At 39.5% G+C, this 23,177-nt stretch overlaps 1 protein-coding gene across 1 annotated transcript in view; it reads left to right on the forward strand.

Moving 5' to 3' along the window:
- Positions 1-23,177, forward strand: part of LOC103144086 (integrin alpha-5-like) — a 48,962-nt gene that overhangs the window by 13,622 nt on the left and 12,163 nt on the right. Inside the window, exons 3-19 of the mRNA XM_007560885.2 lie at positions 196-296; positions 647-770; positions 862-923; positions 1,469-1,514; positions 1,604-1,729; positions 4,334-4,378; positions 4,519-4,562; positions 4,684-4,740; positions 6,351-6,403; positions 7,846-8,054; positions 8,601-8,792; positions 8,874-8,919; positions 9,412-9,525; positions 12,280-12,335; positions 12,792-12,949; positions 14,768-14,905; positions 22,595-22,662. Coding sequence (XP_007560947.1) covers positions 196-296; positions 647-770; positions 862-923; positions 1,469-1,514; positions 1,604-1,729; positions 4,334-4,378; positions 4,519-4,562; positions 4,684-4,740; positions 6,351-6,403; positions 7,846-8,054; positions 8,601-8,792; positions 8,874-8,919; positions 9,412-9,525; positions 12,280-12,335; positions 12,792-12,949; positions 14,768-14,905; positions 22,595-22,662 — 1,639 coding nt within the window. The remainder of the gene's footprint in view (positions 1-195; positions 297-646; positions 771-861; positions 924-1,468; positions 1,515-1,603; positions 1,730-4,333; positions 4,379-4,518; positions 4,563-4,683; positions 4,741-6,350; positions 6,404-7,845; positions 8,055-8,600; positions 8,793-8,873; positions 8,920-9,411; positions 9,526-12,279; positions 12,336-12,791; positions 12,950-14,767; positions 14,906-22,594; positions 22,663-23,177) is intronic.

Below are 23,177 nucleotides of genomic sequence, written 5' to 3' on the forward strand. Positions count from 1 at the left end.
TATTTTAATTAGTTTTCAAGGTCTGATGTGAGCGGCTCGTCAGACTCAGCTGTTTTGTGCTGCTGCAGTGAAAGACAGGTGTAAAGTTTCAGTGGTCGTCTTTACCAGGGGTCCAGATGAAGGAGGCTCTGGCTGCTGCCTGAATGAAACTCTGAATTTCTGAATGTACTTCTTCTCTCCTCTGTGTTTCTGCAGGTGACCGCCATTTTTATATAAATGGTGTGAACACTCAAGTTGAGTTCAAGTCCCATCAGTGGTTTGGAGCTATTGTGCGTTCCCATGGTAACAGCATCTTGGTAAGACTAGAGAAGTAACACTTGTATAATATTTAATCTATACTCCAATACTGACAGAGGGTTGAAGTGGAAATTATTTCATTGGATCAAACAAATTTTAATCCAATAAATTATTATTCATAAACCACAAAATTTGTTTTCCTCCTTAGTTTAGTTCCAGTTTGGGTTTTTTGGTGAAATAAAGTAACAAATTCAGCAGCTTTTTATCTCTTGTAGGCTTATTTCAAAATTTTTATTTGGATAATTTGGGATTTCTGGACATTCTCTTCTTGTTAACAATGCCAGATTTGTTATTTTTTCACGTTTCTGTTTTATTCTCATAATTAACCCTGTGTTGCTCTTGTGTCCAGGCCTGTGCTCCCAGGTATTACTGGAGGACGGAACATGACACGCCGTTCTCTGACATCACAGGAACCTGCTACCTCTCTGTTGACGCTTTCAAAACCTTTGTGGAGTTCGCCCCTTGCAGAACAGGCAGGTTTCTATACAACCTCACCCACTCTTAGCTGTTTCATTGCAACACTAAGTAACAGCTGTGGCCATGTTTTGGTGTTTCTCGCTGCAGAAAGACACGGCCCTGCTGGACAGGGTTACTGTCAGGGAGGATTCAGTGCTGACTTTACCAAGGTACAGCAATTATGTGCTCAGCTGTTCACTTATTGTTTTAATCGTGTTTCTGCTCTGTTTGAAAATGATATGTGATATACGTAGAGTGCCTTTCAAAGGGTTTAAATCATTTTATTGGGATTTATTGTGGTAAACAAGCAGAAAGCAGTATATAATACTAAAGTGGAAGAAACATAAAAGATTTTCATCAGGTTGGAGTAAAGTGTTATTCTATCCATTCATCTTTCCAGAGTTTCAGGAATTTCTGATCATTTATGGGACTTCTTTAGAAATGCTGCTGACATTAGCGTTAGCTGCTACATGTTTAGCTTTGAGATGTTATTTTTAGTCTGTATGCTCCAGTGAACGACTGGTTGCTTATGAAGCCAATAAAATACACTGAAGCTTCTTACTTTATTAATAAAAATAATGTGGAAAACTTGAAGGTGTATTAAGTTTTTACGAGGCACAGTATACTCTTGCAGACTTTGTTTGGACTTCAGGAGGAACTGCTCTGCTACTGTTGTGTGTGTATGTGTGCGTGTGTGTGTGTGTGTGTGTTACAGGATGGAAGGGTTGTTCTTGGAGGACCTGGCAGCTTTTACTGGCAAGGTGAGCTGAGATGAACGTGAAGCAACATGAAAACCCTTCAGAAAATGGATTTCGACCTAAAAAGTCAAATGTCGTTGAACCTTTTTTAGGTCAGCTGATTTCAGCCTCTACAGAGGAGATCGTTAAGGCCTACTACCCCTCCTACTTCCTGCTGTCAGTCGCTGGACAGATTCAGACCCAGCAGGTCCAGGGGAGCTACGACGACAGCTACCTGGGTGAGAAAGCACATTTGAATCAAATCAGGCTCCAACACCAAGTTAAGCTTCAGACAATATCAATTGATAATATGTCCATTAGAATATTCAATAATTTCACTCAACTCCAATAAAAAAACCGCATGGCATTCTGGGGGATGTAGGCAGAGAAAAGACTTTTATTCCCATACTTTGTTTTAAAGTAGAATGTGGTCAAACTTTTCTAAGTGTAACGAAGGTTGGTGGAAATAGTTATCTCACTCACACTTTGGTTACCTAGAAACAGCCTGTTGAGTAAAGGCCCCACATACTCGGGCGTCCAGCCCTGCTGTGTTGTCGGTTGACATTTCATAGTCAACCGTGAAGGAATTTGTGACAAATTCCTTCATTTCCCACAATCCTAATGGACGCTAGCAAGTTTGATAAGCTAGTTGGGGCCTAGCCCTGTTTCTTAAGAACTGCCACACAACTGTCTTCTTTGAGTTCTCCATCCATGACGACGTTCTGACCTCTGAAGAGAGAAGTATGTCCGAGTACGTCTGGTTGAGCTGCTATTCTGGATCAGAGTTCAATGGAATTCTCAAATTTTTATCAGACATATTTTCTAATAATACTGATCTATCACAATGGATATAATTTTTGTTTTATCGCTCAAAAACTGCCAACTCCACAACTAGAAAATTCTCCCAAAATGCTCTTTAAAAATCTCTTGCTTGACCTTTCTGATGGTTCTATCAGCAGCATGTGTGTGACTCATGACGTCCCTCGAGATACTTCATGTCACAATCTGGTGGTCAGCTTTCAGTAAGCACTCAATCAGAGATCCTCTCCTCTGGCCGGGAGCAACAGCCTGGATTATTCCATGGTAGAAATACAGACTTTATCGCAACTGACGATAAGAGAATTAAATATCTTTTATTTTAGTTTTTTCATGTTATAAAATCCACGTGCAGTTTTATGTTATTAAGATATGAAAACTAATATTAGAGTCAGAAAATGTTTTTTTCATTTGATGGGGACAGCATCCTCATAGCGAAATATAATATTTAATACAACGCTTAACCTTTTCACATTTTACTCTGCTAGAAGCACTTGTCTTGATTTTATTGGCTTACCCCAAAGTAGAACATAATGTGAAGATGATGCATGTTTTTCCTTCATTTATAAATGTAACCACCTACTCAGAAAGTCAGGGGTCTGTCAGCAGGAAAGCTGTGGCTGCAGCTGCGTTCACACCGAACTGTGAACACAACCGGGCCGAGACCCACGGTCTGCTCTGGTGCAACTATTGATTATTCTGACATTGACAATTAATTGGAATTTTGCTTTGACACATTTTGCAGATTTTTCACTTTACCACGTAAGCTTATTTTATACAATATTAGAAATACATTTAAAAATTAAATAAACAACTCAGTTCTTTTCTGAATAAGAAAATGAACATTTTATTGCCTAAAGTACAATAACAATTCCTTTTTTCTTATTATCAGTACAGTGCAGGGATGATCTGGTGACTTTTGGACTAACTGATTAATAATTGATCAGTTAATCGAAGTGCAGCAGGTGATAATTAAGATCATTTTTGTGACAGAATCTGAAGCTAAAACTGCCATCTGAGGACTTCAGGATAGAACATATTTACAGACAAAGTCTTTTTTTTAATCTAAAATTTCTAAAATATAAAATGTTTGTTTTCTGTACAGTTTTGCCTCACTCCCTGCTCTGACTATGTTTTTCTTTAAGCAAATGACCTCTTTTTGAGTCATTTTTCATGTTATAAAATGAAAAATGACTTTAGGGTCTTGGTGCTGTCAACCAAACTCATGTACTCACTGCTAAATGTGCTAATGGTGGAGAAGCAACTCACAATTGGAAACAACCCGTTTATCCACTGTCATCGTTGGCCATGCCAACTAGCTTTTCCATTCATAACAGGATCTGCTGTAGGAAAGAGGTGGCAGCAGATCCGCTTAACAATAAGTTAATTACTCAATTAGTTGACAATTATTTCAATAATCGATTTATCACTATTACTCCGATTGACTGTTTCAGCCCTAAGTGGAAACTTTTTGCTTCTAGAGGAAGAAATGTTTCTGTAGGACATCTAAAACTGAACTGTTGGTCATGACTAGAAGTGCTTTACCAAAAACTTCAACTCATCCAGAGTGTTGTCGTCGATGACATCAGCTGTGTTTCCATCACAGATGTATGTAAAACTTTGTCGATGTCCCACTAATGTCAAAATGACATGATTTCGCAAGTGAAACACAGTTAAAATCACATGAATATGTTTGTTCACACAAAGTCATTAAAAAACACGCCGCACCATCGTCCTCCAGCTACTTCCTGTTGTCTTCTTCTTCTTCATGGTTTGTGCCAGCAGCAACATCCGGTTGTTGATCATGTGACTCATGTCATGTGAAAATAGTGTTTCCATTGCAGTTCTGCAAAATAAACTAATTTCAAATCGGCTGAAAAACCACTGTAACGAGGTTTTTTTTTATATACTGGTGTGTTTCCATTAAGCAATTCTATTCTTGAAATCAAAACTGTGCAATCGTGTAGTCGCTGTAATGAATCTCCAATGTCTTGCTCTGTCCTCCTCCCACTCCGCCTCTCCTGCAGGTTACTCTGTGACCAGCGGCGAGTTCAGTGGGGATGCTGAGGAAGGTGAGGGTCATATTTACAGTACAGAGAGCCGAAGTAACAACACACATGTTTGTGTTGAAACGGAAGGGGATTATTAAGTCTTTTCAGGAAACGGGAGCATTTTTCAAACTCGAGGACTGATTGCCTGTTTCTGTTTGTAGATTTCATCGCAGGAGTTCCAAAAGGACTCATGCTGTATGGTTTAGTAAGGAGTTTCTTATTACTGTTCCATACATTTTAAAATGGAAGCTTAAAAAAAAGTCTAAAGATGTCAAATTGCTGTTTTTCTTTCTCTATAAAAATAGCAATCCGTGTTTTGATTGTAGGTGTCCATTTTAAGTGGGAATGACCTGAAGTCTGTGCTGAACCTGACGGGTGAACAGGTATGTGTTTCCAGAGCTTGACTCCTTAGAGGGGTCAAAGGTTACAGTGAGCGCTGCTGGAAGTTCCTAAAAAGCCTTAAACTAAAGCCAGAAACAGAATATGGTGCTGCTTTCACGATGGAGGCGGGTTTGGATGTTAAACCACATTCTGAAAATACACTCAGGGATGATGAATCATTTCAGTGACTGAAATGTCACTGGCTTAATTTAGCAGCAGCACAAAGTTCCCCATTCATACTCAGATTCATTTTGCTTTAGTAAGGGAAACTTCCTACCACTGACCTTCTGCTTTAGGTGGTTTTTGGGTTTCATGTTGAAGTCATATGTGCTTTACCAATTTTTAATAGACCACTTTAAATTCTCTTTCACCTATAGGCCTGTTGCTAACACGTTTTACTTGACTTGTAAACAAATACTGGAAAGAAAGAAACAAGGAAAACCAGCAAATGGAGATTACTGAGCCTATTTTAATTTGTCATGTGATTGATTGATCTATGGCTTATTGTGACAGGCTTAGCATCACCGTTATTTATAGGATGACTTTGTACAACATAGTGGTGCCTTGAAAATATATTTATACTCCCTGAACTTTTTCACATATATCATCTCAAATGGTAATGCAATTACATTTTAATTTTATGTGATGTTCACCACAAAGTAGAGCATTATTGTGAAATTTAGAAATGTTCTAAAAATGAAACCATAAAACTGCAGCGTGCACTTGTTTTTACCCCATTTACGTCTTTACCCCTAAATAAAATGCGGTGCAAACAATGGCTTTTCAGAACCTGTATTTTATCCTGATATGATCAGTCTCAGTGGTTTATGTTCTGAGATAAAGCCGAAGTAAGTTAGTCTGGATGCTAAAAACGTAGTAGAAAGCACTTCACCTCAGCGCTAATTTGGACGCCCACTTCAGGTTATGTTGTGTTTTGATTTGTGAGACAGATATCATTTGAAAAGTATGGAAGTGTTGTCAAGGTAAATGCCCCTAATATTAAAAGAAATCTCTCCAAAGCCTCTGAAAACATTTGAACTCTTTAAATGTAGGAGCTCTGATTGGGCTTCAGATTGGCTGTTTTCTAATGAATATGATTAAATATTATATTTTGATTCTCTTACAACAGAATTCAACATTTCAGTAAATCATTCTGTAGCTACACATCACCTTCCTAAAAATGGCATAAACCATTTTTAAGCAAAAGTGATTTTGGGAAAAAAAAACAGCAAGTAAATGACTTGTGCAATTATTTTAGGAAGGTGAAGATATTCAGGATAACACAATTTACATGATTTATTTGTTTGAATTTAATCCCCAAAAAGTAAACCAGGGACCAGTTCTGTCGTGCAGAAACAGTTTTAATGTCCCAGTTCTCCAGCTCCTTGTGTTACTTCAGTCTTGCAGGAGCTCAAATGCTGAGCTTCCATGAAAAGGGAGAAAAAAGACTCCAGGGGATTGTGGTATTGAGAGATTTGGAGCAAATCTTGTGGAGTGGTGGAGGGGACAGGAGATGAAAGGGACAGGCAGGAGAAAATGAAAGAAAAGAGAGGGATCTGTGCACCGTGGTGTGATTACAGGCTAACTCGACCCTGTTTGAAATGTATTCCAGATGGGGTCTTACTTCGGCTACGCAGTAGCGGCTACTGACATCAACAACGACGGGTAAGTGAATGGAGGCGCGGTGACGCACATGGTGGCACCATATAGTGGGATGTAAAATGGTTGAAATAAGAGCAGAGGGAGAATACGCTAAAACAGAAGATAAATGTGTGTGTGGGGATTTCACTGGAGCGGCTGTCGACCGAGGGAGCTTTGAACACTTCCCAGGCAGATGAAGAGTAGACTTATATTATCTAAGAGGCCAAGAAACTTTCCTTCCTTCTGTTGACCTTTTGTAACCATGTCAGTTCACCCTGTTGAGGCGCCAGGATGCAAGAAGCCATGGCTTCCACTTGTTCAAGACAACACTGAAAAAAATACAAAATCATACCAAGTAGTTTTTCTAGTTTCTAGTGCAAATATCTTAGTAAACTTGAAATAAGACAAAATTAACATACAAACAACTTTAAAGCATATACTTCTAGTTAAGAAGTATATGAGCTAGTTTTAAGTCAATAATTCCTTAATATTGATGAAAAAGTACTTGGACGAAATGATTCTTATAACAATATATTTTACCCATGTTTTTAGTGAAATAATCTGCCAATGACTAGAACTTTTTCATCAATATTAAGGAAGTATTGACTTTAAAAAAGCTTCTATATCTTTCTAAAATATTACTTTTCAGTTAGTTTTCTCTTATTTCAGAGGTATTAAGATATTTACTTTAAAAACTAGAAAAAATATACTTAGTAAAATTTTGTGTTTTTGCAGTGAAGTTAAATTTGTCTGGAAGTAGCTCACCTCCTTGGGGCTCATAAGCTAACAGTATTTACAAAAGTTGGAAATAGCTAGTTCATGAACGCAGACCTTCTCCCTCCTGAGTGTTTTTTGATTAGCTAAAATTGCCAACTTTGTTTGAACTGACGCCTCAAACAGTGTTTCTCTTTACATCAGAGCAGACTCAAAAGTGTACAAAAGTCTAGATACTAACTGTTTTTTTTGTGTACATGTTAGGCTACATGATGATCGGGCATTTTCCCCATGGCTACTAATGATTAAACACATACCTTGGGAAAATGCAATACTTAATAGCATCTTAGTAATTTTACTTATTACAAAGCAAGTAGCGTTCACTGCAAATACACAAATACACAGAGCGCTGCCAGTTCTTACAACTGTTGGCTGGTATCCGTCACCATCCTCTGTCTTCGTCAAATAGCCAACCCTGCGGCCCCCTATGAATACTTTTATACTGTAATCCAGCTTTACAGGAATAAACACTCATATGTTTTTCTGATGTCCGCCATGGCACATCGGGCCCCTTTCTGAAGTGAGACGTCACATGAAAAGAGTCAATGTTTCAGTTTTGTTCTTCAGGAATCCTTGTGCTCCTTTGTTTCCTTGAAACACGGTTCAAAGTGCTTTTATACTCTCTCTTTTCTAATGCCTCCATCTCTCTGTCTTCATTATTAAGAATCCTGTCTTTTCCACTCGGTTGACAGATTGGATGATCTGGTTGTTGGCGCTCCGACATTCATGCACCCAGGGTTCAATGGGCGTCTGGAGGAGCTGGGGAAGGTGTACGTTTACCTCCAGAGGGGCCCGCTGCGTCTGGAGCCGGCTCAGACCCATCTGCTGGGCTCACAGGTCTTCGGTCGGTTTGGCACCTCTCTGGCTCCTCTGGGTGACCTCAACCAGGACGGCTTCAACGGTACACCTGCACCTTTTACCTAATGAAGTTCTGACTCCCTTGATACAATATCTAAATATATGCCTGCGGCTTCTCGCCCCAACTGTATGCAAATTTGTGGGTTTTTGGTCATAAGTTGTTTATCTTGCCCCTTTGACATAAACCTACTTCCTTAGAAAAGACTTGGGCCATTTTTAGCTATGCTATTAGTGTGACCACCGCTGATGAGTATTCACCTTGTGTCTTTCACAAAAAATCCCCCAAAATATGTGGAAGTTCAAGATATAGAAGAAGAGAGATATAAATCTATATTCCTCAATCAAACTTGAAGTTAGTAAAGATGAGAAATCAGAATGTTTTGCCTGAATGAGTGTGACCCAGAAAGGGTGAAAGGTCAAAAGCAGTAGATCCCATTAGGAAAAAGTCAGTATCCCTGATATCATCTGAAAATCTGCTAGTTTTTGCTGCTTGTTCACATTTACAGCCACATCATGTTGCCTGGCAACGTTCCAGTAGAAACACATTAATGGAGAGCTTTAATGCTGCTCTGTTGTTGTCTGAAATCAGACATGGCCGTCGGCTGTCCGTACGGCGGAGACCACCAGCAGGGCGTGGTCTTCATCCATAACGGTCACGCTGGAGGACTGAAGGACACGCCCACTCAGGTTCTTTCTGGCCAATGGGCTTCCAGCTCTTTCCCTGCCAGCTTCGGCTTCGCTCTGCAAGGCGACATGGACATCGATCAGAACGGCTACCCAGGTATGAGAGAGCGGGATTTGTCATTTATGCAACTTTTACCTATGAAGCCTCTTCTTTGATGTCTTCATTTGCTTTTTGCAGATCTGATTGTTGGTGCTTTTGGCCTTGATAAGGCCGTCCTGTACAGGTATGATTCCTCACTTTGCATATTTACAGTGAGTGTCTGACACCCTGTGAACCGTTTCACATTTCGTCACATTTTAATGGACTTAAGTGAATTTTAGGATTTCATGTAATGACCCAACACAAAGCAGTGGCTGTTTGTGACATGCAGATGCAAAATGAGACTGAACTTTCCCTTTATTGTTTTGTGACAAAGTGCTGAAGTACGCTCGATGGTGATTCATCTTCCATATGTTTACTGACTGAAAAACTTCAAACACACATGTACTTTATGCTTTTTTTTGCTAATGTAGTGTACAATGTATTTTGTACTGTGATATTTAATAAATTACAAAATAAAAATAGGATTACAAGAGAGATTCTCATATGTTGAGATGTAGAACATCCCAACAGGATTTGCTTTTTAACGTATTTTTTTATATTTTGTTCGTATTCAGACTCAGATGTTTACATACATTTTCTTTGCCATTTAGTTGTGCTGTGTGTTTCCCATCAGAGCGCGGCCGATAGTGACAGCCAGTGCTTCTCTCACCGTGCAGCCGGCCATGTTCAACCAGGAGGAGAAGACCTGTTCGCTCATCAGAGGAGAGAGAAACATCTCCGTTTCCTGGTATGGACTCTACCTATTTCCATTTTATCTAGTTTTTGTCCAACATAATGATGTTTTTTTTGGTTCAGAGTGGGAGAAGTTATTCTGCTTTCAGTCTCTTTCCACAGTTTCCACTTAAAAAACATAAGTATGGAACAGTTTTAGATTTGGTGTGTGGCATCAGCCAAATTGGCAGGCGTCTTGATCTCTTTAAGCGAATACAAGCAAGTACTGTTTTAGTTCTTCTTGTTATTTTTGTTGCCTTGGCAACAAGAAGGATGTAAGAAAGAAAAAAAGGCAGAGCAGCTGGAAGAAAGATGGAAAAAGAGCAGAAAATAGTTGTGCAGTTAGGAGCTTAACACATGACTTTTGAAACCCTTACTGGTCAACAATATGACTTCACTCTTCTACTCCTCTACTTTATTTATCCATTCAGAGTTGTGAACAAGTATTCACTCCCTCACAGATTTCCTCCGTTTTTGCTTTTTGTGTCTCACTAAGCTGTTTCAGATCATGAAACAAACATTCATACCAAAGGTAAGCAGAGTAAATGCATCAACATCCACCATTTTGTTGTTTTGACAGAAAGAAATCTACATAAACAAATTGCCCAGATCAAAAATGGACAAAACTTGGAAGACTATTAAACTTTCCTCACAGAGCCGTTCAGTACATCAGAATATTCTGGACAAGTCTGTTTACTCCAGGAACCTTAACGCTGAGTGAAACACATCACATAGATGAACTAAACACAGATGGATGTTTGAATGTTTTCATGTCTTTTAATTATGCTGATTTTCCATTTACAGCTAATGAAAAAAAAATACTAAATTGGGATATTGCATCAGACTAATAAAAAAAGCATTTGTAAAACAGAAACATGGGTTTAATAAAAAATATGTTTTCCACCAGCTCTTAGGAGGCTACTTTCAAACGGTACTGTATGACCAAAACTCAAACTATATATGTTTGCCTCATTTAGGGTCAAAGTTCATGACTCTACAATAAGAAAGAGACTGGGCAAAAATGGCTTCCATAAGGAAAAACCAAAACCACGAGTGACCCAAGAGAACATCAAAGATTCATGTTTTAGGACTTTTTAAAACTTGTTCTGGGAACTGATGAGTCAAAGTGGAACTTTTTGGAAGGTGTTCATCCTGTTACGTCTGCCGTGAACCTAACACCAGTCTAGAGCTGCCAGAATAATGACCTAAAGCACAAAAGCAAATCGATTTTGGAATCACTTTATTCAAAACAAAATGAAGGTTTTGAAGTGGCCTAGTCGAAGTACGAACACAAACATGTTTGAGATGATGCGAAGGCCCATTCATGCTGGTAAACTCTCCAATGCGGCTTAATGAAAATAATTCTGCAGAGCTGAGTCGGCCAAAATTCCACCTGATGGCAAGAGAGGAACAACCAGTCGTTAGGGTCACTGTAGGGTCAGGCTGGGCTGCAGAGGTTTTCCTCCATAAACGAATGAAATCATCATTTAGTCAGGTTGTCTTTGTGTGTCATACAAACATTTGTTTGGTTATCTGAAATATTTAAGTGTGACAGGAAAGTAAAATACGAAGAAATCTGCAAGGGGGGGTAAATGCCTTTTCACAGATTTGAAGATGAAAAGAAAGAAAGGAAGATAAGAACAGACGGGTTGTTTTCCTGACACTCGCTGGCTGTTTCCTCTGCAGCTCCATTAGTTCTTGTTCCAACCTGCTGCTGTCAGTCAGAACCACAGAAACCATCTCATGAATTAGCATCAGTTTGGACTATTTTCCACTTCTGACACACATGAACAACATTAAGATAAGAGTTTTTCTGAAGCTTTGGTCCGTCTAGATAAAAATAAATCCAGATCACAGTTGAATTAAAAACTTCTGTGAACTGGGGTGGAACATAATGTTTGCCTCGTTCCTGATTTCCTTTTTTTTTTGTTGTTGTTTTTTGCATGTTTGCCACACATCAGTGTTTCACAACATCAAACCAATTTAAATATTGGTCAAAGACAAACAAAAAAATACAAAATGCAGTTTTTAAATCCAGTTATTTATTATTAAGGGAGGAAAAACCTGATTCCCCCTCGAAGCGGACAACAGGCCGGGCCTCCAGCAGCATCAACTGCAAGTTTGGCCTCACATCTTTGCAGAATTGTTCTAATCTAGCCACAAGGGAATGGCATTTCTTAAGTTCATGCCACAGAATCAATAGGATTCAGGTCAGGACTTTGACTAGGCCACTCCAAAGTCTGCATTTAGATTTTCTTCACATATTCAGAGATGGTGTGTTTTGGATCACTGTTGGTTACAGATTGAGGTTGAATGTTTTTTTTTTGAAAACTGGAATCAAACCTGCAACCTTCTGTTTGTAAGACGGCTCTGCCCATCGAGTCACAGGCAGGCCCTGTTGATGTGTTGATTAAAAGCAGGTGTGGCAGTACTCAGGCCTGAGACTGGAGTCAGTAAATGTATTTTCTGTTTACTTGTGTTGTCTTTGACTAATATTTAGAGTGATGTTCTGAAACACTGAAGTCTGATAGACATGAAAAAAAAAGAAATCAGGACGGAAGAAATACTTTTTCACACCCCTGTAAATATATTTCTCAGCTCGGTTTCATCTCCCCAAAACCACGTCCAACTACATTACCCACAGATCCATGTCAAGGAGGAACATCAGCCTGAACAGTTACTGTAGATTACTGTAACTGAACAAGGACTAAATAATGGATAATGAATGAGTAGCAGTAGCATTTCTTCTTGCTCTGTGTTCTACCTGCAGCGTGAGCACCAGGTTCTGTCTGGAGGCCTATGGGAAGCACCTCCCCTCTCATTTAGGTAAGACATGCTCACACATACACAGTGGCACACACACCCACACACACAGACACACACACACACACACACACACACATGGTCCCCATTACCTTGCTTTTGTTGTGCAGCCACAAGTATGCTGGACCTCTCTGCGGTCAATTTGGCAGTTAGGATCAAGATGAAAGAGCAATTGTGTAAATACAGGGTACGGTTTAGAGAAGTGTGTGTGTGTTTATTTAAAGTGTGGCGTTCTGTATTGTCTCTGCTGTCTGCTGTGTTTTTAATGTGGTGTGTGATGATGTTCTATGCGATTCTCAGTAGAAGCACAGAAGAGAAAAGAGGATTTCTCTGTGCATGTGTGTTTGCATTCAGTCATAGTGTTTATCTTTGGCTATGCATACATTGACATTCCAAAAGCAATGAGATGATGGACTTTTTTTTTCTATGCTTGTTTCCACCACTGTGTTGACTTTGAAGGCTTCCTGGTGGAAGTGCAGCTTGACAGAGCGAAGCAGAACCAGAAGGAGTCTGTGAGGAGGGCACTGTTCCTGGAGAGCCAGCAGCCCACCCTGCTGAAGACCCTAGACCTTACAAATGGTGATAGGTTCTGCCATGAAACCAAAATCTACCTGCGGGTGAGTCATTGAACTGTGTGTTCCCCTCAAAAAACAGTAATAACAATAAAAAAGGATTTGTTTAGTGAGCCAATGACCCTTTTCCTCTAGTACCTACTCAGTGAAGCTGAACTCAGGTATAATAGTTTTACACTAATAATGGTTACCTGGTACCAGCGCTTTTTTAGAACCTACTTTGTGGAGTCAGGCTGAAAATGCAACATCAGAAGACTGTGTGTCCCTGACTGGCTAAAGGTTGGAGTCACGAGTCACTAGTTCAGTCCCCTCATTTTTAAAAACTCACCACAGTGACTGAGCGTGTTTGGAGTCCAAAGCAGGACAGGTCGACACAGCTGATCTGAGCACACAGAGCTCGGATCTGAACGTTGGTCATTGTGAAAGAAGCCGAACTGGCGACATACAAATAGTGCAGCAGATAATTGAATATTACATAAAAAGTTTCACACGTGGTTAAAAGCACTTAACTTGGCACAAATGTTCCCAGGACGTTGCTTTTTTAGAAAAAAAAATCATTGAAAAATTAAAGATGGCGACTATTTTTCATCATGGCCTTCATGGTCATGAAGCAAAATTCACTTCTGCACTAAAGTTGCCAATATTTATCACAGGTGAATACTGTTAGTATCAAATCACACATAACTGAACCCATATAAATCATATTTACTAATAGTTGTCCATGGTTGTCATGGAAAATTAATTTCTGCACTAAAATTGGCAATAGTTATTGCCAATGGTGGACACAGCTAACCAAAAAGTCAAGTTCACTAAGTATCAATGGGCTAAACAAGAACCTTAGCTATGCTAATGCCAAACCGCTAAACAAAAAGAAATTAGCAAAAGCTAACGGCAAGCCGCCAAACATATGAAACGTTTTGCAGATGCTAATGTTAACCATGAAGACTGTCTCAGTCTGCGTCAGACATCTTCAGTCCTCAGTTTCTGACTTTTCTGCATATCATTACTTTAAAGTTGTCTGAATAGCATGAAAAAAATGAGAAATCATGTAATGTGACATAAAGTTCTTCCAAGTTAAGAACATGAGTAGCTTGGTAAGGAGCAGCATCGTGTTCCACGCTTCGCTTCGTACAGAGTCTCAGAGCTCTCTGCTGTTAATGATGGTTTCCTGGAGGTGTGGACTCTGTTGAGGTTTTAAATGTTACTCAGTCACTAACATTTGCCTGTGATGCATGTAAACATGTCAGTACATGTACCATAGCAGCATTAATATATCTGATATTAATACTGCCAAAATTGGTCCAAATTTTCATATTTGTACACCCCTAACAATTACATTTCTGTAGTTTAGAAAATTACTCTCTGCTGTCTACTGTTTCACGCTGTTTGTTCTGAACCCGCCACTAGACAGCAGCTCTGTATTCTATACGTTTTAAGGATTCCTATTGGTCCTCCATAAACGATAAAAACCTGAGCATTATCATCAATCAGTGAAATCCCCCCGGATCAAACTTGAAAATTGGACATTATGCTGCTAGTTGGTCAACAGCTCATAATATAATTTAACAAAGCTTAAATTAGGCAGATAATTTGCTTTGAATTTTAACTATTGAAGTATTTCAATCATTGGAGGAATCGTGACAGCCCTTGTTGAGCCCACAGCCTCAAATCAATTCATATAAACTTTGGAAATCTGTCTTTACATCTCTGAGCCCTGAAAGTGGAAAATCCCAGGTGTGAACCTACCAGTGTTTTGACTTCAACTACACTTTGCAATCTCTTTTCTTCTGCGTTTTTGTGTTCCGTCTCTTTCTCCAGCTTGTAGCTGCTGGGTTTTTCACTGCGTCTCTGTCTCTGCCACAGGCTGAGGACGAGTTTCGGGATAAACTGTCTCCCATCGACATCAGCCTGAACTTCAGTCTGGATGGTCGGGTGGCGGCGGATCAACATGGCCTGAGTCCCATCCTCAACTACCAGACAGAGCAACGTGTAGAGCAGAAGGTAGGATCATTATGTCCTGCTGGCGGCCCACCATAAACATTACTGTTCCTACATAATGAATGGATTATCTGTTCTCACTGATGGTAGAATGGTGGCACAGGTCAAAGCAGTTTCTTTGACATTCAGAGGACTTGAAGTGCTGTCTGCTGCGTTGCTCTCAGGTCTTCTGTTACATATATTGACTCCGTGGTTTCTAAATGTTTTAAGTTTGATAAAATTGCAAAATTTGCTGTTTGCGAGTGATTTTCCTCCATAGCCATCAGGTGACTGAGTCACAAGATTCACAGTGCAGAGATTCTGTGAATATTGTAAAAGCTTTGTGTTGTTACATTTGCTACATTTGGTTCCATGGCAGATCAAAATTTCTACATTTGTTACATTTTTGCCTGGTGTGGAAATGGGATTTAAAGCAGAAATAAACGCAAGTTGTCTCTCATTCAGAGGACTTGAAGAGCTCAGCCTGCTGCGCTGCTCTCAGATCTTCTGTTCCGTATATCGATTCCATGATTTGTAAATGTTTTAAAAGCCATGGACTGAGGTTTGTAGGTGGACCAGAGTTCACTTTTTTGGTTCTCATCAGGGTTTGCTTCTCACCAAGGGTGCGTTCACACTGCAGCCTTAAGTGACCCAATTCCAATTTTTTGGCAATTCCGATTTTTTTGCCGGGGCCGTTTACACTGCCAGTAAATGCGACCTGTATGCGTTCTGCAGTTTGAACGGGCAAACGACCTGAAAATGTCCCACATGCGCAGTAGAGGGCGCAATAGTGTCAGCGTTCTCAGTTTTCTGCCAACCGCCATAAAAAGAAGAAGTGCTCAGTGTTTGCGGAAGTAAATATGGAGTCTAACGGTGGAGCTTAGCTTACATATTGTTGTCCAACCGGAGCCCTCATATAGTCCATCATGGTTGTTGTTTTTCTTCCCGCTTGCGGGTATCCAGACTCACAATAGTGCGTCAATGCCATTGAGAATCAATGTCTCAATGACATTCAGTTCGGATGAAGGCGACCTGAACGTTCAGTCGCATTTGAATTGGGTACATGTCGGATATGGGTCACATTCGAAAAAGAATCCGACTTGTGCTGTTCACACTGCCATGAAAAGATCGGATACAGGTCACATTACGTCAAAAAAATCGGAATTGGGCCACTTCAGGCTGCAGTGTGAACGCACCCCAAATGGACCGGATTTTCCCGGCAAACGGACCAGAGTTCCATTAAAACTAAATAAACAGGACCGTTGTGAATACACACTCTGTGTTATACTATTGCTGGGCTTTAAAGCAGAACATCAACCCTTATCCTTCATATTTTAGGTGGAATTTTCAGTGATTGTGAGAACATACTGTGCTTTATGAAATAGAGGGAGAATGACACGATAAATAAAAATCTGAAAAGTCTGGAAATCATTTATATTTAACCTCCGTGAGTCAGTGCCATCTTTTCCTGAAGTTAGAGCTGCAGTCTTTTAGGTCTCCACCTGCTCTGTTTATCTACAGAGTGAAATTATTGCTCATTCTTTTTTGTCAAATATCTTAATTTGTATCAGATTGGATGGCCAGTGTCTTTATTTCATCACAGATTTGAAATTACTTCTAGGTCTGGACATTAACTGGATCATTGAAAACGCATGGCTATGATCTTTGCTCCTGCTCAAGAACATCCTCTGCACAGCACAATGCTATTTATTTATCCTGGGTTTGCCCACTTCTGCACAGTGTCTGCACATTGACACTCTGTGGAACAAAGATAATGAATCAAACCTCTGTGAATTCAGGAGCTTTAGAATCATTTAGCATAGCTGTGTTTTTTCTGGCTCACTCTCTGTTCAGCTGCTCATCACGTTTGGCTCTTTGTGATTCTACAGTTCAGAGCGAAAAAATCCCGTCCAAGTCTCTAAGCCTCCATTTATCATTGGTGAAGTCGAAGCAGACCAATGAAACACGTTCAGAACCGGCTTCATTTGGCCGTAACCACATTCATTCACCCTGTTTGTCTTCTGACTCTAGTTCAGGTAAAGCCAACAGATTAGTGGAGCTGAACTCAGCTGATCGAGCTCCCAGACACACACACGCACGCACGCACATAAACGCAGAGACTGCAGGCAAGAGACTCACACGATTAGAAGGTTTTTGTTTTAAACGGGCAGTCTTATGTAAAATCAGCTTTTCTGAGTGTTACATCATGTCATAATGATGTTCTCTCATTATAAACACACCTGAAGTTTTGCCTTGATTCTTTCATGCTTGTGTGAGAAATCCATTAATCTCCATGGCAACCATTCAGCTGTGATAAATGCGAGGGTGGACATAGCTCTGCCTTGGAAATGCAGCTCCTCCTCTGAACTGCAGTTTCTAAGTGTGTAAGCTGCCTCACTGCCCCACTCCGCTCCTTCAGACTAGCCAGCAGGAATTAGCAAACATCTGCTGAGTTCATTCTCAGTGAAACATTGGCAAAAATGTTTCTAAGAGGTTGCTAAGAGGTTAATAGAGGAGCCATGTTGTGATGACTTCCCGAAGGCGGAGCTTAAGAAAGAGCAGGAGATTTTAAAGAGACAGAGACCTAATTTCAAAGTGTTAAATTACAAAGTCAAATTTCTTTTAAGTCATATTTGTTATGTAGCTACAACATTTTTAGAACAACTGAAGTTAAAATAGGTATTGTGGTTCTTTGTGCCTGGAAAATACAGAAAAACAGAAAAACAGAATTATGCAATTAGAACATAACCAAAGAGAGGAGCAGCACATCATATTGAAAAAAAGTTTTGCTTTGTAGAGAGGTTTTACCTCTATTTCTTAATAAACCTTTACTTAATATTAAGCTACAGGCATCAGTTACTCAAACATTGATTTGCCAGATCCTTTTCATTTCTCCATGAAGATCAAACTATTGCACAAACCTGGTGAATAAAAGTGATTTCTGATTTAGGAGGAGTGAAAAAGGAGATGGTCTGTCTAGAATGATCTGTTTGGTCCAGCCTTTCCTCAGACCTCTGAGGTTAGAGAGTCTAGCTCTGTGAGGAGTTACGCCTGAACGTTAACTGACCACAGTGAAACCAGAGACCACACCACTTACAAGGCCACACAGCTTGACTTTTAGGAACCAAACTGATGGTCACCACAAGAGCATAGCGGATGATGTCATAAACATGATGTGCAAAAATAGAGCCGCCCGCCCTGCACACACTGTGACTTCCTCTGCTCACCCCAGCAGAACGCCCTGTGTTCCTGTTAATGCAGAAAAATTTATTAAAATGAAAATGGAGATTGATGTTTCAAAGCATAGTAAGTTAAAATATTTTTTTTATTGATGCTAATACCTGTAGTAGCGATGCACTGATCCAATATTAATATCTGTATCAATCCTGATATTGAACAAAATTCTAGGTTGGGTATCGCTGTTCCTCATCCATGAGGGCAGATCTATTCAGTCTAATTCTATGCTTTGTGCTGTGAGCGACATCATTCTTTATTAATTATTTTACATTATATTTAGAATTCCTAATCACACTTTCTGAACCATTTGACAGAAGATTTGATGCAGTTTATTTTTTACATTTGACCAACGTAGTCAATTTGTTGTTTTTGTCATTTTCAGTTCCTTCATTTTTTATTTTACATTGGATGTTTTGTTCTTAATTATACTGACTGAACAAAGTAAAGGTGTTTTTGTGTGTTTGACTAACCATGTGAAGCCGTTGGTATATTCAAGTGTCCTACTGGTGCAGAGTTATCAGATAAATGTGTAATTCACTACTTTCATGTCTGTGATTTTAAAAACAAACGTTTTAAGTCGTTTCAGCTGTTTTTCAGTATTGGCTCGTTATTGGCCGATACCAAACCTATTTTGGTACCTGAAGTAAGAATAGTGGATTGGTGCATCCCAAACCTGAAGTGCTGTCTCGTTGCTCCTGTTTGTGTTTCATATACGCAGAAGTGGAAGGTCTGTGGAGCCACATGGGTCACGGCTCTGCACAAACACAAAGGAAGCTCTGACAGCCGGTCTGGGTGGAGCGCTGCTCACTGCTCACACATCTGCTCCTGGTTTGTTGCGCATGCTCCTGTCCTGCGCGAGGTGATAGGCCCAGTTTCAAAACCTGCAACGTTATGAGAGCCATTCAAGGCAAAGCGAGAACGCGATTGGTTTTTAAACACCGCATCTGTCATTTTCTCGTGATGTACGAGAAATTTCACCCTCTTCTCTCAGTTTAAATGTAAGATCAGATGATCCCAGTGTTATGTGGTCAGAGGCCACATGGAAAATCTGTTATGTGATGTGGGAAATAATCAAGAAGCTGGAGGACTGAGAAGTTTCAAAACACATTAGTCACTGCATGTAAACTCAGGCAGAAATGTTTCCCAACTAAAGGAAAAGGTCTGATCTTCCTTAGATGCATCTTTGCACTAAAGAAAGTTTGCTTTGCGACTGACCACTGACCCTTGAACTTTTTCACATGATGTCTCATCAAAGCCATAATGACAATATAATTGTGCCAATTGGATTATGAAAGTAAATTTACTTAAACGTTGCAATTTAAAAAAATGTTGTTTTTTTGATAAAGTTTCTGTCCCAGGATGAGGTGGTTTTAGGCCTTATTGCAATTAGTTTATGTCGCAAAACTGCAATAGAAACTTTTTTTTTTTTTTGCATTACATGAATCATATGGCCAACAACTGGATGTTACTGCTGGCAAAAACCACAAAGAAGACAGCAGGAAGTATCTGATGGATGATGGCACAGTATGTTTTTTAAGGACTTATCACATGAACAAATGTATTCATGTCTGATTTTAATAGCATTTTCTTATTTAGTGGAAACACTGCAACTGCTAAATTGTGTTCTGTCGACATTAGTGGAATATAGACAATGTTTTGTGCACATTTGTAACAGAAACTCATACAGACGGCTGATTGAAACTTCTGTCATGGAAAACAAATAATCAAACACAAAATCATAGTGATTACAAATGATAATGTAATTATATTGTTGTTTGTATATTAGCAATGAATTTGTGTTCTTTTTATTTACATAAAAAAATACTTCATAGTCTATCCTAACTCCTGGTTCTTTGTTTTGCTTTCATCGGCGGTTTTAAACATCAGAATTTCTCTGTGGTGGAATCAATAAAGTCTTATCTTGTCTGACTGAAGCTAAAAACATGTGGCTGGATTGAGCTGACTGAACACAGGAATGAACAGGAAGTGGGAAATGCCTGGGGGAACAATTAGGTGATTGAAGACAGGTGAGTGGAAACGTGGAGAGATGGTTAGTGAAGGGGAAGTGAGGACATCAAAGGAGCAGCACTGGCAGCGTAGCATGAGGTGACAACAGATATTAACTAGGACCTTAACCAAGCAGTAAGGTTGGGGAAAAAAGAAACACTTTTTAAAACACAAACTGTTATTAAAGTTAAGTTGTGTAAAATAATTTCACTGGTTCAAGTGAGTGTGAAATCTGCTCTTACTCACACATTTCACCAGGGGATATCAGAGTAATAACCACATACTGCAGGTCAATAACCAAACAATAGAAAGCAAAGAGAATCATCTACTACTCCAAGGAAAGATGTTGGCTGCTCATACCCTCCTTACAGAACCCCACTTCAAATCTCCTCAACTTATTTAAACACATGCATGGAGCCACCAGAGTTTGCTAAAAGACAAAAGCTGATCAGGACTACATGTCTGACGGATTTATTGAGACACAAATCATCAGAAGTTAAACTTCATCTCTGCTCCTCGTTTTGGACTCAGAGGTCGGAGTCGGTGGAGAACTTCAGACTTTTCCACTCTGAGTTCTGACTTTACAAGGTGTTTTAGTTCACTTCTAAATTAGACATTCTTTCCGAGCACCAAAGGAACATTAGTCACTGTTCAGCATGAGTGGGGAACCGAGAGAAACTCCAGTGACAACTTTTACCACAGCAGGCTTAAATAAGCACTAAGTGGAAGAACAGGACACAATAAGTCCTAACAAACGTCAAGGCAGTATCCTGAGTACCAGTTCATCTTACGTCACATCTTACAGCATCTTACAGTTTCAGGGCTGCAGCAGTGAGGCTCAAAAAAGCATTTAAGTTGACAACAAAGTCATGAAACATCTTAGGTTCAAATCTTTCTTTCTCATGTTTCATTTTCTTCACTGAGGTTGAAAAACATGACAGTCTGCTTAAATATAGAGAAGAAAGTGGGCTTGAAGTAAAGATGGCTGGAAGTGAAAGATTCACTCACATAATCTGTAAATAAATGTAAAAGCAGTAAGTTGGACGAGGATTCTTCACGGAGAGTTTGGTGCTAACCTCCACCAACCTTGTCCCTCGCTCTATCTGACATTCATTTTGGAGTCTAATGCTTCCCACATGTAGAGCAGACAAGGCCGCGGCGTGGCTGACAGCGCGGCGCTGCAGACTGATGAGACCAAAGAGCAGAGAGGACCGAAGGACGTGAAAAGATCAAGGGCTCAAATGGAAACGTCAGTCCTGCCAAATCAAATCTCATTCATGTTTTCCTTTTGGTTTCTACAAACTCAGCTGTTGCAGAAAACTAAAAGGGAAATTAGTCCCAGTTGTGTTTTTGAGGTTCCAACTCTTTTTGATGGAGGCTCTCCGCAGAAATGTCATTGTTTTGATGGAATTCATCTTCTGACTCTCCTTCATCTTATTCCTTTGCTTTCTTTCCACGTATGAAGCAAAAGTTTCTTTTATCTCGCAGCGATGAATGGTCGTTCACTCTGAGCTTTGTGGCAATGTTTGCTAGTTGAGTTCAGATAGAGAGTCTGTGAATAGATTGTAGCTTCCTCTAGAGGTTTCTTCTTTTTGCCTTCCATGCATTTCGGAAATGTTTACCTCAGTAAATATGTTTTCAGTATTTTTACTGACATCAGATTCACATCAGATGTCTGTAACAACCAAAGTAATGCGAGCACACAAAGAAACTCGATGAGTCAGTAGATTGTGTGTAATGAAGTGATGTTGTTCATGAAATAAGTACTGAATGCTGTGGATAAAAAACCAAGAAACCAGATAAAATTTGTTAGTATTTAGAAAGTATTCCTGTTATGCGTCTAACTTAATAATATCTGATGGACAATAAAAAGTTTTGCTGTGGGGACTTTTTTCTGTCATAGTTTGAGAGGACACATTTCCAGTCTGGAAGCAGGATTTCATGACCTTTGTTCTCAAAAAACTTTTAATACTCAAAACCAGACAGAAAAACAAGTACAGTTTTTTTTTTTCATTAAAAACAAGAAGTACTCCATTCTACTTCAATGACCTCTATGCACAGTCAATGCACAAGATTCCACTGCTGAAGAGAAAAAAAATATGAAACTTGTTTAAAGTTTACCAAGGAAAATGTACGGGAAAAAACTGAAGAACAGAAGATATGAAGGATCCCAGAGTATTTCAGATTTAACGGTCTCTTCATGCAGCAGGCATCTTAAAGTCGATATTACCAAAAAAGGCTTTCCCATATAATATCTTATATATTTCTGTAGGTATACGTACTTCATTTATTATTTCATTTTTGTTCCCATAACTCCATTTTTGGACTAATTTGCTGTGATTTCTTTGATTGTTTTAAACATCTGCTGTGAATTGTATGTCAACAGAAATATTAGAAAACTATGAAGTGAAAGAACTGATGAACTTCCTGTTTTACCTGAAGCCGTTTCTCTCTGTGTTTTCCCATCAGGCCCAGATTCAGCTGGACTGCGGAGAGGACAACATTTGTGTCCCTGACCTCAAACTGGCTGTTATTGGGTGAGAATATTGTGTAGGCCATACACAATATGGCCTACACATTAACCAGAGCAGATTAAAGATGCTCAAGTTAGTGAAAAATTTGGAAGATTTTTGAAAATCTTTAATCTGCTCTAGTTAAAAAACTCAAACATGCAGACTCCTCAAACTAGATTTTCTACATTAAAAGCAGAATATTTCAAACCCAGTTTGATTTGTGATCAGAATAGTTGGAACAGACCCTGAACACATCGTCTTATTGCTGCTCAATAGGCCTCTTCCACCATGTTCATACGACATCACCATATCTACTTCTGATACTGTCTGGAGCTCATAAGTGAAATTAGAAATATACACCAGAGGCATGTATTTTTGTAAAAAGTTAGTTTTTACATAAATAAACATGTAAAGTTCAGTAAGAGTCCAATATAAACCAAAGTCATAACAACCCGCCGTGCTTATCATCGGTGCTAACTGCTCCGGTCGCTGAATCCTCCAGCAGCACAGATGGTGCAGGGAGGAACTCCAGAAAGTTC

This window comes from Poecilia formosa, unplaced genomic scaffold, assembly GCF_000485575.1.
Source record: "Poecilia formosa unplaced genomic scaffold, Poecilia_formosa-5.1.2 Scaffold121, whole genome shotgun sequence".
Taxonomy (NCBI): domain Eukaryota; kingdom Metazoa; phylum Chordata; class Actinopteri; order Cyprinodontiformes; family Poeciliidae; genus Poecilia; species Poecilia formosa.